This window comes from Saccopteryx bilineata, chromosome 6, assembly GCF_036850765.1.
Source record: "Saccopteryx bilineata isolate mSacBil1 chromosome 6, mSacBil1_pri_phased_curated, whole genome shotgun sequence".
Taxonomy (NCBI): Eukaryota; Metazoa; Chordata; class Mammalia; order Chiroptera; family Emballonuridae; genus Saccopteryx; species Saccopteryx bilineata.
This window is the reverse complement of record NC_089495.1, coordinates 179,574,094-179,593,121: the sequence shown is the minus strand read 5'-3', so window position 1 is coordinate 179,593,121 and position 19,028 is coordinate 179,574,094. Positions and strand designations below refer to the sequence as shown.

The 19,028-nt window shown below is 40.7% G+C and overlaps 1 protein-coding gene across 10 annotated transcripts in view; it reads left to right on the top strand.

Annotated features, from left to right (window-relative positions):
- The window catches only part of PLCB4 (phospholipase C beta 4), a 387,833-nt gene that overhangs the window by 318,434 nt on the left and 50,371 nt on the right, over window positions 1-19,028 (top strand). For all 10 annotated transcript variants that reach the window (XM_066234675.1, XM_066234677.1, XM_066234673.1 and 7 more), the window contains 7 exons: window positions 3,808-3,916; window positions 8,123-8,333; window positions 9,341-9,434; window positions 12,269-12,348; window positions 12,930-13,014; window positions 16,233-16,323; window positions 18,425-18,520. In XM_066234675.1, the coding sequence (XP_066090772.1) occupies window positions 3,808-3,916; window positions 8,123-8,333; window positions 9,341-9,434; window positions 12,269-12,348; window positions 12,930-13,014; window positions 16,233-16,323; window positions 18,425-18,520 (766 nt within the window). The remainder of the gene's footprint in view (window positions 1-3,807; window positions 3,917-8,122; window positions 8,334-9,340; window positions 9,435-12,268; window positions 12,349-12,929; window positions 13,015-16,232; window positions 16,324-18,424; window positions 18,521-19,028) is intronic.

Genomic DNA, 19,028 nt, shown 5'->3' with positions numbered 1-19,028 from the left:
GAAAATAGCAAGTAAGCATCTATGAGAGCTGGAGAAGGCACTAATTATGAGCTGCCTCATGGCCGCCCTGCTGTCATGGTTGGACACTGCAGTCCGCTTGGCTCTCTGGATGTGGCAGCGCTAATTACAATCTCCATTTGTTTCACCTCTCTTTTCCTGTTCCTAATGAGAAGCTAAATTGATTTTAGTTTTACCTTCATCTTTTATGTGACATCGTAGGAAGATGATAACAACTAGGGGTCTGCAGAACTGAGGAATGCAGACAGAGCCAGAGAGAAATATCAAAATAAGACAGAAGAGAATGCTCTTCTAGCTCCATCATAATAAGGAACTAGCTTTGTTTTCTTGTTGTTGGCCATCTTCCCCCCTGCATTACACCTATTACATCAATGAATTAGGGCTAAACCTGATTTTTAAAATTTCTTTTCTATTTATTTTTTAGTTGAAAGACTGTAAGAAAGGACCCGATATCTCTTATTTCATTTACACCTGTACCCTTTAATGCATAGGCAAAGAAAGAAAAAGGCTTATTAAGTCTTATGAGTAAACCTCCCCTTGCCAGTGATTCCTTTAACTTCTTTCTATCCGTTGTGAATATTACTTATGTCCACATCCATCTCTCCCAGTTGCTGTTTGGATTGAAGCCAGTCAGTGCCTTTTCTCCGTAAGAAGAGTAAGGACTCGTAATGGAGCAATGTCCATGACTGCTCATTCACTTGGGCACCACTGTGAGACCTGTTTTTGGGAACCTGTTTAGGATCTCGTGTTAAAAAGCTCCGGGCATCATGGGATGAACATCCTGGATATCCTGCTTCCCGAGCCCCAGCTGAAAACCAACGGCCAGTCCCTCCGAGCTGGGAAGCACGCGCCTCACCGTGCTTATGTCTGCGCAGAATTCTCTGCAACTCTTTTACTCTGAGATTGCCTGGAAATGATCTTCCTCCTCTTTGTTTTTTCACCTAAAACTTATAATTTTATGACTTGAACACAAATTTTAGCATTTGTTCCCCTGCTTTTGGATTGTCCAGATTGTGCCGTATTTCCTTTTTGTGTTTTTTTTTTGTTGTTGTTGTTAATTTTACTGATGTTCGAGGAAATGAGAAAGAGAGAGGTAAACATCAATTTGTTGTTTTTGTTGTTCCACTTATTCTTGCATTTGTCAGTTGATACTTGTATGTGCCCTGACCGAGGATCAAACCCACAACTTTTGGCGTAGTGGGGAGATACCCTAACCAGCTGAGCTATCTAACCACGTAGCTCACGTTTTTGAAACATAACAAATTTAGGGAAAGCAAAAGATTTTGTTACCTGGTGGAGCATATGCAAAAACAGATGCAATTCCCCGTGTTCTGTTCTTCATGCTCAATTACTACGAGTGAAGCAGAAGGGATTATGATACATCATCTAAGGGCTCGGTTTTCTTGGCTGTTGCTTCTGATAGGCAGGATGTTCTAGTGAATATCGTACCATGAGGCAAAATTTTAATAGGGTTTAATTGGGAGGACATCTGAAACATTTAGCATTTCCCTATCCTTGTAAGACTTAGGTACTTTTTTAAAAAATGGTATTTCAATAGTTTAAAAGGCATACCTTTACATGTTAGAACAGTGCTTCTCAAATTGGAGCCCATCAGAATTACTGGGAGGCTTGTTAAAAACAGGATTCATGGGTCCTACACAAGAGAATCAGATTTGGTAGGACTGGGGTGGGGCCTGAGAATGAACATTTCTGACAAGCTCCCAGCTGAGGGTGGTGCCATTGTTGCCAATCTCAGAGCACACTGTTGGAAACCAAGTTAGATACACACACACGGGTATGTAAAAAGCACATAAAAGTGTCTGGCTTCCCTCTCCTCCTTTGCCTAACTTTATCTCTTCTTTCCTTTTTAGCTGAATCTCTGCTTCCTCTCACTTTTTAATTCATATGGATTTGCCCCCATCATCTCCATGAGTCCAGATTATTTATTTACCAGTGAGCAGATCTTCAAGTCAAAAGACTTAATTTTAATAAGGAAGGGAAATACAGTGGCCAGCCATGCACATAACTGTGGTGGGGTCTATAAAAGAATCCCACAGCCATCTTCTTCTGTGAGGTTATTTACAGAGACAGATGAGAGAATGAATGAGCCTAGAAAGAGGCTATTGTTCATCGGTTAGTTTGTTTTTAAAACAACGTAACCTCAGCAAAGGGATGGTGCTTGTTATTTCCTGGAATAGTGAGCTCTAAAGCTGCATGGTGGCATCCATTTCTTAAACCAGATGTCGCATGCCTTCACTCGCCTGGCATTCCATGGTTCACATCACACTCTCTCTGCATACCCCATAACTTTTGTTCTTTATGGTCTCCAGGCCTGTTATGAATATAATGGTTTCTACTCTAGCATGTGCATGGATGTGGGCTGTGGTGAGCTGGAAATGCTTAGATGACAGCAGAAGCATGCTTCATTGGGAGAAACTGACAGGAAAGACATTCCTTTTGAATGAACACTCAATTCGGTGGGGAGGTGGGAGGACCAGAACGGGCGAGGCCGCAAGTGCTTTAGGAAATTACATCAAACATTCTGTTGACCAAAGGCATTCATTCTGTGGAACCCACTTTTCAAATGATCATTTCAAAATAAATGGGGAAGGGAAATCCATATGAACTTTTAACCATTGTTTCTTCAATACATTTTCAATAGTGTTTTTCCAAAGTCTGTGTATATATTTGGGTAAAGAGTTGTTGCCAAAGTTCTTACCTATTGACCAGGTATTGCTCGCATCTGCTTATCTGCCATTATTCCATTGATGTTTGCTTTGTTTATTTGACGGATGACCCTGGTCACAGTGTTTGGTCCTCTAATCCACAGTGAACAATAAGAAAAGTTCATGGACCCACTGCCTCCAGGTCTATACAGACACACACAGACACACAAAGGGTTATAGCTGAGTAGGTTAGTAATTTGAAGTTGTTTATCACTGCTCTGAAATTGGAGTGGCAGACTGTAGGAATAACATTGCTCCTGATGCCTCATGTAGTACCATGAGCATCTAAGTGTCGATTAGACAAGCATGTCATCACCACCCTTCTGAGTACCTTAGTCATGTACATACTCTCTGCACAGGGAGTTTTTTCAGGGCACACTGAGTTACATTTTATAGACTTTCTGAGCTACTAAAATTTAAGTGCAGATTTTTATATTGTTTCTGGCTTGTAAATATTTTTGTGCTGATTAATTTTCATTATTAAAATTTATCCATATTAAGAAATATTTACTCAAGAAAACAAAGTTTGCAGAGTGCCCAAGAAATCTTTTACTCATTTAAGAAAATTGAAATTGAAATGAGATGATATTTGCCTGTCTTAGAGGATTTTTGTAGTGTCTTTGTTTTGGCACTTAAAGTAGTATATTTGAACTATTTTGGGTTATTTTTATTTTGCTTTCATTTGTTTTTTTCTTTAAAAAATTTTTGACCTCATTTTTTGGACATTCATGCCAAATATCTTACCTGTGGTCTGGAAATGAGAAGACAATATACTTGACACACACACTATATTACATATCCTTCCATTTTTGAAAGAAAAACAAAATATATTCTGTGTTCTCCCTCTCTTGCTCAGTGAGGGCAACCAACCAAATACTTCCAAATTTGGAGTTTTTTGAAGTATGTTTTAGGGAGGAAGACAGTAAGACATGAAATCCTATCTTTGTAACTATATATATGTTATTATAGCTAGGCCTTGTTTTAGAGTTTACATGCTTGAGTCGTGTGTAACACCAGAAAGGCGAGCAATGGCAACCTAAATGGAGTTGTTTTCTCATCATAGCATCAACGAGATCCACGACTGAATGAAATTTTATTCCCATTTTATGATGTTAAAAGGGCAATGCAGATCATTGAGATGTATGAGCCTGATGAAGACTTGAAGAAAAAAGGTAATAAAAGTGAAAGCAATTTTTTTCTTTACCAAAAAAAAAAGCAAGAATATATACAATTTTTAAAGTTCTCAGGATTTTTAGTTAAAAATATCTTTAAATGCCTTGGAACTCCCTAGAAGCAAGGATTGGTAACTGACTTTTTCTTTTTTGAGGGGGGGGAGGCGGGGCTCTACATTGGTATATATTTTATGTTACATCAAAACTTCTCCATGCTGCCTGAATTAAAAGGTCAAAGTTGTATTATTAAACACATTATAGCGGTTTTCCCCCACATACTTTCATATATTGTCTGATGCTTGTATTGCATAATGCTTAACAGGCAAAAATGCCAAATACAATTTCTGTTTACAACCTATGAAAAGAATTCCATTTTCTATAAAAATGTACACCTTCTTCTTCTCCCTTCTATTTTTCTAAAACTAGTACACATTATACATTGTTTGATGAACCCTCTCACCCATCATTTGACCTCTGGTATGGAAGATAAATGCAATTGCAATGAAATTAGGAATCAATTTAGCAATTCTGTGGGGGTTTTGAACCTTTTTCTCTTTTCAGTAAAACTTCGGAAACAATGTGTTGTCCATTTCGATATTTGACCAAGGAAAGGCTTGGAGAGGAAACTTAGAATTGGTCCCATAGCGGAGGGAAGCACCGACAAATGATGAGAGGAGGATGCTTGTATAACTGGACAGGGAGTGCCTTGAGATACCTGAGCTAGTGCCTCTGGCTTTGTCTCAGTGGAGAGAGAACAGAGATCTAGGTTTGGGTCCTGTCTGTCCCTTGAGCCCATGAGTATCATGGCTGTGGTTCCTTTCTCTTTAAAATAGGGTCCTTTTTATTTTGTACCTCAGTGAATGTGTCTGAAAGGTCTATACATTCTCTGGACCCTCATAGAACCTGTCTATACGCATGCCTGGCCCACCAGGACATGTGATTTCACCCCTGATATTATTCTAAGTCCAGTAGAGTTTTCTCTTGGGTATAGTCCTGCATTTTCACTCTCTGCTATGGCCTCAAATATCTATTTTCAGCATGACTGCTTCCTTCCTTACCTTTCTATCAACATCTTCAGTATCATAATTTATTCTACCCTGCATGTGACGAAAGTGAAAGGGAGATTGGTATTGGCAGAAAACCAAGCATTTTTCACTATGATTTGACTCTTGTTGCTACTCTGTCACTGTGTGACCTTGAGCAGGGAGTTATATTCCTGGACCAACTTCAGTTTCCCTGCTTATAGGATAGTTGGGTTCATGTAGTCATTCAACTAGTTTTTCTCTCCCTTCCTTCATTTTTAGAGTTTGTTAAGGGTTGACTAGGTGCCAAGCACCATATTGAATGTTGGGGATTCAAAACTGAATCAGGTGGTTGTGATCTGTTGAAAAGAAAGACTCAGCAGTTCCTTGGCAGTGTGATAGATGTTCTGATAAAGGCATATCATTGATTATTTCTAAAGTCCTGCTTGGTCCTAAATGTCTATGAGATTATCATTGACACATCTAAAAATCAAAGTTTCACCATTTCACTGATGATGGAAATTTTAACCTGTGTCATTATTAATTATGGTGAGAATATAGTACAGAAAGTATTCTTATAAATTTCTTGTGGGGGCATATGTTGGTATAAACAACCACCTTGATAAATATTTTGGCAATAGTTAGTACAGTAGAAAATAGACCTCTAACAGCTCAGCCTTTTTATTTCTATCTATGTTCCCTATGGAATTTCTCTGTTTCCCAACTCTGAGTGGCCCAAGTTCAGTCTTTGGATCTCTGCTCCATTTACACTTACTCGGTTAAAGAGTTCATCCAGATTAATGGTTTAAAGTTTCTTCTGCGCACACATGACTTTTTAGTTAAACTCTTTTCTCCTAACCTCTACAGACCTGTAGTAGAACTCTGCATTTGAATATTGAATGGCATTTCAAATGTACGTATATACCATGTTTTGTTTTTCCTCACCCACAAACCTGTTCCTTTCCCAGCCTAGAAATTGGTGCCATATTTACCCTGCTCTTCCACCCAACACTCGTGGAATTATTCTCAATGTGATTTGTTCTTTCATATTCATCAGCAAAACCTGCAAGATCTGTACATAAAATAGATTCTAAATAAATCGTTTCACATCATCTCCACCTTCACCAGCCTTTCTGAGCCTATGTCCTCTCTCCCTGGACAATGCCAGTTGACCTTTTACTAGTTGTCTCCATTCTACTTAATGCCTACAATTTATGCTCTACGTAATGGCCAGAGTAAACCTTTGAAAACCAAATCTGATCGTGTTATTCCGAAGGCTATTAAGCACATTTAAAATTAAATCCAAGGCACTAAGGGAAGACTAAGGCCAACTGATGGAACCTTTGGCTGCCCCTCCAACTTCATTTCCATCGACTCTTCCCATCAGAATACCCTCCTGCAAAGGTCTTTATACTTACTGACTCTTCTACCTGGCATGGGGTTCCTCTGGGTGAGCACGTGGCTTGCTTCCCATGTATAAATGTTACCTCCTCAGAACAGATTTTTTTTGGCCACATATCTAAATATAACACAGTGCCTTGGTCATTCTTGATCACTTTCATTCCCTGCTTAGTTTTTTCTTCCAGCCCTTTCTTGACAATTTATTATACTTATATTTATTTGTTAGTTTATTTCTTCTCTTGCCCATATGATATGGGTTTCATGAAGGTGGGGCTTGTCTGGTTCTTCTATCACTGCATCTACCCCAATGCCTCAAAATAGTACTTACTCTTAGAATAAATATACATGCCCAGGAAGCAGAGGCACAGTATGTATTGCAGTGTTTTTAATTACAATTAGAAATGACCTAAATATTCATCAACTGAATAATGGACAGTTGTGATATATTTATATATGGACCACTATACCTTCTACTGTACATACTATACACTATTCAGTGAAGCATAAATGAACAAGAGCTACTTATATTAACTGGACAAGTCCCAAGAAAATGTAGAGTAAAACTAGCAAGTTACAAATGCAAAAGTGGGATAGCTTTTATATAAATGTTTAAATATGTACAACTACATAATGCTTGGATAAATGCAGATGTAGTAAAGTTACAAAACCATTTGAGGGATGGTAAACACAAAAGCTAGAATAACGACTGTCTCCCATCCAAGTACTAGCCAGGCCCAACCCTGCTTAGCTTCCGAGATCAGACGAGATCAGGCGCGTTCAGGGTGGTATGGCCGTAGACAAGAATAGCGATTGTCTACATTGAAGTAGGAAAGTGGAATTGAATGGAATGGAGGGTGGGCTCTCAGGGCACTACAAAGGCACCCATAATTGTATTTCTTTAAAGAAAATAATAAATATGGTCGAATGTTAAGATCTGACACAGCTGTGGTGTAAGTCCGTGGTTATTTATTGTGCTATCATCTGTACTTTTTTATAAACTTGACATCAGTTTATAACTTGCAAATGCATAAGTAAAAACAAAGCAAAAAAACCCTGAAGCTGTCAGTGATTGATTGGATAGGAGAAGATGCAGAAATATTAATTGTCGTTTCAGCAGTTACTGTGGGTCCTGTCCCCATGTCAGAAAGGTGTGACAGAAAAGAACAGTGGCCCTTGCAGTCACACTTCTATGACAATTGCAAACTCTTTGTACCAGTTTCATATCCTGCCTTTTACATAAGATGGGAAAATTGAATTATTTAAATCCAGAGAGGCCACTGACCCCTTTTCTGATCTGGCAAGAACAGTAATGCCTGATAGTTGAATGCATTCCAGTTTTTTAAGAGCGCATCTTATGAATGGTGTCATTTGCCATTCCTGACAGTCCTGAAAAGCAGGTTTCACCCAGTACTTCCCCTGTTTGACAGAAGAGGAAGCTGAGACTCAGGAGCTGAAGGAGTGATTGACAGAGGCAGAATTAGACCAAGGTCTCCTTGACCCTTGGTCAACACAGCTCCTGGTACAGGGCTTCTAAACTGAGGGAGCTGTGTGCTCTGCCATCATGGGCATGACAGCAGGATGTGACCTCCCTGTCTTATGCATTAGGTTATGTATAATGTGCAACTCTGCTATTTTGTTCAAGTTCTGAATAATGAAGGCTCTTGGGAAAGAGGCTGTGAAGACATTTTACTCCTATTTAAGGTGCTTCAACTTCCATGAGTAAGGCATGAGATGTGTATCTAACAAAACCACGAGTCTGCTCAGATATTATTCTTTTTCCTAGGCCTTATATCAAGTGACGGATTTTGCAGATATCTGATGTCAGATGAAAATGCCCCTGTCTTCCTCGATCGTTTAGAACTTTACCAGGAAATGGACCATCCTCTGGCTCACTACTTCATCAGTTCTTCCCACAATACCTATCTCACCGGCCGGCAATTTGGTGGGAAGTCTTCAGTAGAAATGTACAGACAGGTTCTCCTGGCTGGGTGCAGGTCAGGAACTCAAGAGAGCCGTTGTTGTTGTTACTGTTATTTTTGTATGACGCCTTTTTCCTTTTTTCTAAAACAATGGAAGTGGTACTCAAAGTGAAGTGGGCATTGGTCTTTCTCTTAAATGGATAATGATACTCATTTAACCTTGAAAAAGGAAGGATGATAGCTGTTCCACAAAGGTCTGGAGTCCTCCTGCAGGTCAAAAGATATTTCCCACTGTCAATTTAAAACATTCTTTCAAAATTACCTTCCAAAATGTTTATTTTAAGAAGTTGTGCTGTTTCTGATTGGTCATGAAGGCACTTGCTAATGTAGCTTTAATGTCAAAAGTTCTAAAATTTCATTCTGTGAGAACAGATTCTTGACAATTGTTTTTCCTTTGACAGAAATTGGCAAATATTTGAGGCTTAAAATATAACAAAAATTCTAAAAGTGAAAAATAAGAAGTGTAGTTACATTATGATTTTTTTCCTTGGTTATCAATAACTAATATCTTATTTTCTTCACCTGCTATTTTTTTGAATATGAAAATATTTTAAGAAAATTAACTACATCAGTATTTCTATCTCTGAATACTTGGATGTGAATTGCTGAAATAAGGAGAGCATTTTCTTTTATGGCCAAAGTAACATCATCCTGCCTAATAAAATTTAAAAATTATTCTTTAACATCATATAAAATGCAGCCCATATTCAAATTTCTCCAGTTGTCCTCAAGTTGTTGTTTACTGTATCTTTGTCACAACTAGAATTTCATCCAGAACCACACCAGTTGTTGTATCTCTGAAGTGTCTTTTAATCTGACAGTGGCATTTGGATGACACCAAACTGATAAAGGGAATAATGTGATTTTAACCTGCATATCCCATGGAGTAATCGTGTCACTTATTCATTCCATTTTATACTTTTAGAAAGAAAAAAACCCTTATTTTAGTATCCTTTCTTTTCATTTCTACACACACTATTTTATTGGAAGAATCCAACATTGAAATTTCACTGTGTTCCTAGATGTGTCGAACTTGACTGTTGGGATGGAAAAGGGGAAGATCAAGAACCAATAATAACTCATGGAAAAGCGATGTGTACAGATATCCTTTTTAAGGTAAGTTTTAAAATTACTGAGTCATAGCCTTTCCTGTTTCTTATAGATAAAGGTGGTGAGGAAAAAACAAATTATTCATTTTTCTCAAGCATTTTACCTTCCGATTCCTTTCTTTTCTTTCTGAGTTGAAACAATAAAAATGTTTCTTCACTTAGTCTCTCCTTCATGCCTCTTTCCCTGCTTTCAAATGCTGACGATGCCAATAATGTGGTTTCTCTGGTAGAGTCTACCAGTCTTGCCTACTTTAAAGTCTTTTATTTTATTTGCCCTTCCTTCCTTCCTTCCTTCCTTCCTTCCTTCCTTCCTTCCTTCCTTCCTTCCTTCCTTCCCTCCCTCCTTCCTTCCTTCCTTCCTTCCTCCCTCCCTCCCTCCCTCCCTCCCTCCTTCTTTTCCTTCCTTTTTTTTCCTTCCCCCTACCTTCCTCCCTCTCTCTCCCTTCCTTCCTTCCTTCTTTCCTTCCTTCCTTCCTTCCTTCCTTCCTTCCTTCCTTCCTTCCTTCCTTCCTTCCTTCCTTCCTTCTTTCCTTCCTCCCTCCCTCCCTCCCTCCCTCTCTCCCTCCCTCCCTCCCTCTCTTTCTTCATTCTTTCTTTCTTTCTACTTACTGATTTTGCATTATTCCAGAAGGACTTCAAAGTGTCATGAAAAGATAAATAAAATTCAGAAAGTAAAAGATTATCAGTAATGCCTATAACGGTTAGAAATACGATAGAGAGATCAGAGTTTATGAATGCTTGTCAGGAAGTTCTGTAAACTGCCAAACCATACTCCACATTGGGCTTCAAACTCTTTAGCATTCAGTGCAAGGAGAAAAACAGGATGATTCACAGGATTCGTAAAATGCAGACGAGAGCGGTTGATCCAGAAAAGCAGTTCCCATAGATGGGAAGTCTATAGTTTAACCAATAGGCACCTCATTAATGGCCTTTTGGTGATCTCTATATACAATTTGAAGGTGGGTTTCTTAGAAAGTTCCTCAGTGTATTCCAATGATATCCTGTCAAAAGACAAGTCAAAAATGAAATTATGTGATTGACCAGTATGTCTGGTACCTGGGTCTCTGTCGGTAACTTGGAATAGTGATTGCAACACTGGAGTAGCAGTTTGCAGCCCTGCCTCCACGTGGAAGGTCACCAGAGGTGTTTTTAAAAACACACCCAGGTTCTGTACCCAAAACACTCCATGTCTATCATTTCTCTCAGCCAAGATGTTGGTGAGTTTTGAGCAGTAATGATTCAACATGATGCTCCCTGAAAAGTACCAAGAGCATGTTCAGGTGGGAAGCAATGAGTCTGCCCCACCAGCCAAACTGACATGAAGGGTTGATGTCCTGGTTTAAGAAGTTAGGAGCCTAGTGAGGAAGCTTAGCTGAAAAGGAAGACCTTCCCCCCTCCGCTTGATGGTGAGCAAAGAAGAACCCATGGACAGAGCCAAGATTGTCCTCAAGGAAAGAATCTTTGGTCAGCTCAAGTGGACAGTTTACCTGGGAAGAATCTTCAAGCAAAAATAACTAAAGGTCCATGTTGGCCATAAGGGTGCTCAATAAAATACTCCAAGATTACCTAATCTAGGGATTTATCATTTCTTTTTCTTTTTTTTTTTCATTTTTCTGAAGCTGGAAACGGGGAGGCAGTCAGACAGACTCCCGCATGCACCCGACCAGGATCCACCGGCATGCCCACCAGGGGGCGATGTTCTGCCCCTCTGGGGTGTCGCTCTGTTGCATCCAGAGCCATTCTAGCGCCTGAGGCAGAGGCCACAGAGCCATCCCCAGCGCCCGGGCCATCTTTGCTCCAATGGAGCCTCGGCTACAGGAGGGGAAGAGAGAGACAGAGAGGAAGGAGAGGGGGAGGGGTGGAGAAGCAGATGGGTGCTTCTCCTGTGTGCCCTGGCCGGGAACCCGGGACTCCTGCACGCCAGGCCGACGCTCTACCGCTGAGCCAACCAGCCAGGGCTAGGATTTATTATTTCAAATAGACTTCCCTAGAAAACTATTACAAAATATTTTCCCAGCTAACTGAATGATGAAACTGCGCTGTGGTTAACAAAGTTGGGAATTTGAATCAAATACGATTTTCTGGTTTTAGAAGCATGGGTTTGTAGCCATGCTTTCCAAAGCTAAGCAGAGAGCGAGGTCGGCTGTCTGTTATGAGAGATCATGGTGCGGACACGCTTAGCTCGCTGAAAAGTAGTTTCATGTGAGCACGCTTTCAGTTCAGAGAGGGACACCCTGAGCACCTCCCCGTTTTACCTGCTTCACCAGGGAGACCCTCTTCCCTGGTGTCCCCCTTCACCAGGCTGAAGCGAAACAAGGGAAACTGTCAATGTCACTTCAGTTCATAGGAGTCTTCATCAGATTAATGAAATGTAGCCAAAGACTGGTTCCCAGATGCAGAGAAGGGTCAATAAAGCTGCCAGCCATCTGTAGGCTGTTACCCGCGTGTTTGTCCTCCAGGTGGGAGGGGCAGAGCCATGGTCTGTCATGGGAACCACGGTGTGGAAAGCTCCCCTGCTCCACCAGAAGGTGAACTCCGACCCTGTCCAAGCAGATTGTTGAGCAGGGAACTAGCCTGCCGTGTAGGTGAACCACCTTGTCAATGAATAATAGCTCCATAATTTTAGAGAAATAAAAGATGGCAGTGAAAAATGTTATCATTAACCATTAGCTGTCTGCAGGGAGTGCAGCCTGTATTGGTATCACGGTAAACGGGTTCTTCAGATCAGAATTGTCAGACTTGACTTTCTGAAAAGCTCAAATTAATAGCGTCTGATTGGTTTCAGGTGCTTTAAATATTTTTCTCCTCTTCTCTCTGATTAACACTCTTTTATCTTTAAAGGATGTTATTCAAGCCATCAAGGAAACTGCATTTGTCACATCTGAATATCCTGTAATTCTCTCCTTTGAAAATCACTGCAGGTATAATGATTCATCCTACTCCGAGTCTCTTCTGGTTATTTCCTACTGCCCATTCCCCACTCCTGCTCCGTATCTTTTAAAATAACCCAATAGTTTGTTTGGTCTTATGCAACGCATAGTTGGCTTTATGCAACACATAGTCTTCTGCAAAATTAATATTTATAAAGATAAGAAGAAAACTGCAATCCACTACTTCTCCCCACTTCCTACTACAACAACAAAAACCCTAAGTCATCTTGATGTGCTCTAGAGACGCTCTCTCTAAACCAAAGAGCAGATGAGGAGACTGCCTAAGTTACGTTGAGTTGGAAGATTTGGCAATGTATTTTAAATCAGACTTCATGAACTTGAAAGACATTATTTATTCTGTTTTCCAGCTCTTAGTGTGGGGGCAGAAACTACTTCTTTTTTAAAAGACACTGGTTAAAGTTTGTGGTATGTAACAGTATAGCTTACATTGACATCAAGGGTGCAACTGTGTGTTTTATAGAGTCGGAGTTTTTAATTGCCTAGGAATCAGTGGTTCTTCTTGGATGGTTAATGGATGTTTGAATTTACAAATGCCAGTTCTTTCTTTCCAGCAAATATCAACAGTACAAGATGTCCAAATATTGTGAAGACTTATTTGGGGATCTCCTGTTGAAACAAGCACTTGAATCACATCCAGTATGTATTTTTAGCTAACCATATTTCTCACATGAATGGATTTGTTTTGAAATTTATTTCTAAGGGGGTCAAGTAGTCCTGGAGCACTAATGCTAAAGATCTTCATGTTTATTTAAATTTGTTGGTACAAAAAACTTCTATTGTGCTTCAGAGGAATGTGTAGAGAGAGACATTAAAATAAACATGTGGTTCAATTTAATTCAGGAGATTTGGGGGTCTTTTGGTTTCTGAGATCTCTGTCTTAAATTCCATAAAGTACCCACTGACCAAGAGTCTAGACTCCATGGTCATTATCAACTTTAGTAACATGTTAGGACCACCTGTGGGAACTGTTAAAAATACCTTCGCCAGGGCCCCACTCAGAGATTCTGATTTCATTAATCCAAGGTCAAGCCTGTACATGATGTTTTTTAGAAGCTCTTCAGATCAATCAAATGTGCACCCAGGGCTCAGCAGCCACAGGACCCTATTGCTGTGGGAAGTCCACCGATTGAAGTCATAGGAGCCTAAAGTTTAAGTTCTCAACTCCAAAATAAACACTTGGGGAATGTCATATGTACATTTTTGTTTCATTTTTATTTAATTAATTAATTTTTTACAGAGTCAGAGAGAGGAATAGATAGGGACAGACAGACAGGAACAGAGAGAGATGAGAAGCATCAATTATCAGTTTTTTGTTGCAACACCTTAGTTGTTCATTGATTGCTTTCTCATATGTGCCTTGACCGTGGGCTTTCAGCAGATCGAGTAACCCCTTGCTCAAGCCAGCAACCTTGGGTCCAAGCTGGTGAGCTCTTGCTCAAACCAGATGAGCCCGCACTCAAGCTGGTGACCTCGGGGTCTCGAACCTGGGTCCTCCGCATCCTAGTCTGATGCTCTTTCCACTGTGCCACCGCCTGGTCAGGCTGTTTCATTTTTAGACCTATTAATTCCTTCATCTCATGAGGAACTGTTAACCTGTGACCATCAGTAGGTTCTTTAGGATCTGTGAACTTGTTGTAGTTGCATATAATTTTTTATACAGACATTCCAGAGTTCATCACATTTTTACAAAGCTCCATAACCCCAAGTGGTTAAGACCACCTGTCACAGATCTTTTGAGTTGCAAGACAGATAACAGAATTAAAGTATAAAACAATGTACAGTAGTAAAATGTTGCCCCACTATTGACAAGCAACCAGTGAGCCCCAACATGGTGTCATAAGGTGACAGTAGAAACATTACAGTGACTGACAGGAAGGAAGGTGTGTCATGTGACTTTTGAACATATCGAGTGGTTGAACAATGAGTTTTTTCAGAAGTGATTTATGGAAGCTGAAAAAAATATAGGGGACAAGGATAGTCACATCCTTTGCACCCACCCCCTGGGGCTGTCCAGTTCACTGAGGCCACAGCTGCGGGCACCCTGTGCACGTCCCCTAATCGCTTCCTGTTTCTCTGTACTGTCCTGACTCAGCTGACTGCCAGCGCCTGTGCCCCACCCCCAGCCGCCGCAGCCTGCTCTGCCCTCGGGTGGAAGCTGGGCCAGAAGTGCCAGAGGATTAACACCCCCCATGCCCCTCACCCTTCAGGAGGGATGACTCTCAGCCCATGTTCCCCATCGTCGCCCAGGGTTCCCCAGCAGGACCGACCCCCGGTAGCCCAGAGTGATAACTTGCCTGATAACGCACCGTTGATTGGCAGCCCGTCTTCTTTTTACCGCTTCCTTGTTGCCTTCACGCTTCCCAAATAAACTACCTGTGCGTTAATCCTTGTCCCAAGCTAATTCAAAGAGAACCCAAACTAAGAAATGTCCCTGATTTTTTTTTTCTTTTCTATTTAGGCCCTCTGTCTATTTTATTTTATGTTATATTTACTTTATTTTATTTTTTGGTTGGGCTAAGGGCTAAGGTGCTCACTTCTTTGAAATGACCACTGTGTTCTTTGTGAAGTAATGGGCACATACGTGAGAGGTGTTATGAGAAGCATAGGTGACATAAGTGGGAGTAAGACCCACTCCCTGAACTGAAGAGCTGTCCATCGTAGGCTGGGCCAGAGGTGGGGCGGAGGGCGGGGCATAATACACAGCACACAGATGTAAAAACATAACTAAAATAGGAAGCTCGCCTATAATATGTGGACTCTTTCTTGAAGATATCCAGATGCAACGGAGATTACTGGGGAAGGGCCCAGTTTACAACAGGCTTCCCAAAGGAATCAGAACTTCTGGCCTGACCTGTGGTGGCGCAGTGGATAAAGCGTCGACCTGGAAATGCTGAGGTCGCCGGTTCAAAACCCTGGGCTTGCCTGGTCAAGGCACATATGGGAGTTGATGCTTCCAGCTCCTCCCCCCTATCTCTCTCTCCTCTCTCTCTGTCTCTCTCTCTCCCCCTCTCTCTCCTCTCTAAAATGAATAAATAAAATAAAATAAAAATAAATTAAAAAAAGAACTTCAGCAAACTGTTTCATTTGAGAAAACACAAGACATAGGAATGCATAGTGCCTTGCACGTAATAAATAGTATAAAAGTTAGTTTGGAAAATAAACGGATGTCTGGAAGGCTGGATGGGGTGATGGGTGGATGGGTCGGTGGGTAGGTGGGTATGTAGATGGATGGATGGGGGAATGGGGAATGGATTGACTAGACATAGCACAGTTCTATGGATTAGAGATCATTGCAGACATAAATCCAAGCAAATGAAACCACAGTGAAGGTCAGATTTCAGCAATTAAAACCCTTCCCTTCTTGTTTCCCTTATTGAACTGACAGAACCACAGTCCACAGTCCACAGTGTTAAGGTTGGATCAGACTGAGCAGACAGGTTTGCTGTGCAGCCCAGCACTTGGGGGACCAGGAGAGACTTGTAGTTGGGAAAACAGATTCTAACCTGAGCTGACAATGATTCTTTGTACTTTATCAAATGTGCAAAAGGGACAAAGCCTGAAGTTGGGCAGGAGCTCCTCCCCCAACACCCCAGATTGTACCAGTGGGGAAGGTAGAACAGCTCTGCATACCCTGGAGGCTGTGTGAATGCCAAGTTTGCCACAGTGGTCTAAGGCAAAGTTGGATATAGTGGGCTAATTTGGACTGGGGAAAGAAATCATAAAACTGTTCTGACTGCCATCTAGTGGACGTGGATGGTAGAACTCACAGGCCTCCACACTCATTTGGGGATGATGGATATGAGAATGGAGCAGCACAACCCACCCTTAATTCAGCATTTTCTGTTTCTTTTTAGCTCGAACCAGGAAGGCCCTTGCCATCTCCCAATGACCTGAAAAGAAAAATACTCATCAAAAATAAACGACTGAAACCTGAAGTTGAACAAAGTAAGTTAATTACATGCATCTGGGATGAATATAGGCATACATTGTGTGCTTCAACAATTCAGCTGTCTAGAATGCAATATATTTTCAAACCACTGATTTGGGAGGAGAGGATATTACAGATACTTTTCAGAGCAAACTTGCCACATTTCATTTAAGTTTAGTTTCTGCAGTGGGAGCAACATGTTCATATAAATTGGAGAAGAAAGTAGAAGAGGCATTTTGGAATTTATCAAAATACTGTGTAAGGAACTGATATTTTATCATTTTATATACTCAAAATGCCTCTTGAAAAGTCTTTCTTGCAGTTTGCTCATGTGACTTACATATCTAGGGATCCTGGGTAAATGTGCAAGTGTGAGCAACGGTGTGTGTGCGTGAGTGTATGTACAGAGAGAAACTGAGAAATTATTTTACAAACATGCTTTTCCCTGTATTTTCCTAGCACATTTTCTTTGAAAATATTTTTCTCTTAGTTCAATAAATTAGTAACATCGACTATTTTATGACTGCATTGTGTTTTTTCCTAGGTATTCTAAATTAAAGTTTTTAACTATATTAACTATAGTTTATTTTTATTACAAAAGTTATAATGCCATTGGAAAATGAAGACAACAAAAACATATTGGAAACTAATAAAAAACAACAAATTATCTACTTTACACAAAGACGCATGTACTGTAGACACATACATACATGCATATTTGACACAGGCATACATTTTAACAAAACTGGGATCATGCTAAATGTAGTAATGTTTAAAATTATTTTGAATTCAACCAATGAAGTATACAAGTTTAATTCTTTACTAACTGTAATTCTAAGGTATGAAACACAGTATAGAATGCATTGTGGAATATGGGGTAACTTAACCAGTCCCAAGGTGATAGATGTTCATCACTATGGAAACAGTAACGATGACAAACATGCCTGAATATTCATTTTGTATGTTGCGTGGCCTTCTCCTTGGAATCCATTGGTACAGTTAGAGTTGGTTGGTCAGAGCCCCCACACCTTTCATACTGTGATACCTTGTTATACTGTCTTTCAGAAGAGTTGTGCCAGCTTACACTCTCACTGTAATATACGAGACTGCCTGTTTCCCAGCAACATTCCTAACACTGGCTGTTGCCATTTTTATAGTATGCATGCCCAATAATAGAAGAAAACAATACTTTAATTTTTTATTTGTAGGCCTTTGATAACTAGTTTTTTAACCAGTATTTATGATTTCCCCTTTTTCCATTTTTAGAATTGTCTTTATCGTACTGACTTATACAGGTTTTATTATAGGTATATGGGAGTAATAGCCCTGGGTACGGCAGTTGCAAATACTTTCTCATGAAGTTTGGTTAGTCCTCAGTGTTCCTGTTTCTTTTCTGTCACTTCACCTGAATTACCCTCCAAGCATGGGCTTTTGTTATCAAGACTTAAAATCAATCCTTTACAACAACTGAGTCCTGCGTTCTAACCTCTGACTAGAAATTTGGGCAGTTCATATGTTTCAGGGATACTTCCTCACGCATAGATAATGTGATTATTGCCTATTCCTTTAGGTCAACCAGCAGGATGAGGTGAGACAGTATGGTTGGGAATGTAGCCCCTGGCAGCCTGGACAGCACATCTCCTTTCTCATTTTACCTCCTTCTCAGTGTGGATCTTTTTTTTTTTTTTTTTTTTTTTTTTTTCTGAAGTTGGAAACGGGGAGGCAGTCAGACAGACTCCCGCATGCGCCCAACCGGGATCCACCCGGCATGCCCACCAGGGGGCGATGCTCTGCCCATCTGGGGCATTGCTCTGTTGTGACCAGAGCCATTCTAGCACTTGAGGCAGAGGCCATGGAGCCATCCTCAGCGCCCGGGCCAACCTTGCTCCAATGGAGCCTTGGCTACAGGAGGGGAAGAGAGAGACAGAGAGGAAGGAGAGGGGGAGGGGCGGAGAAGCAGATGGGCACCTCTCCTGTGTGCCCTGGCTGAGAATTGAACCCAGGACTACTGCACGCCGGGCCGACGCTCTACCACTGAGCCAACCAGCCAGGGCTCAGTGTAGATCTTAAAGCCCAGGTTTTGTAAGTGGTTTGACATCTGCCCCCTCCTCCTTCTAGAACAACTCGAAGCTTTGAAAAGCATGATGGAGGCCGGAGAATCTGCTGCTCCAGTTAACATCTTAGAGGATTACAACGAGGAGGAAATAGAAAGTGGTAAGTTTTCTTTTATCTTTAATTTACATGTCACAAAAATACTTTTTTAAATTTTTAAAAATAATGAATTCGTTTCAGCAGACCCATTTGTATAATGTGATGTTTTCATTCTTAATAGTCAGGTGTGTATTCATGCACCAGACTTAACCTTTTGGTATTTTTCCAAATAGTATGGCAGCTTTCCTGGGCACTAGATTTTAATGACTTAGTCATCTCCCTTCTTAGTATGCATTCAGCTATTCAGCAGCAAACCACAGCAGAGAATCCGTAAAGCACTTTATATACAGGGCAGGGGTTGGAGTAAGAAGAATACTTTGCAGATCCTTCCTATAAACAAAAACATGAACTTCGGTTTATTGGTGACAATAGTAGTAAGGCAAGTTGAAAGGAAGGGAGGTGAGTGAAGACCCTCAGGGTCAAGATGGGTTTATATGCACTCACAGAATGGGCTGGACACTCAAAGCCAGCACTGTATCGAAATGTTAAGTTCGAATTCATTCGGGTAACC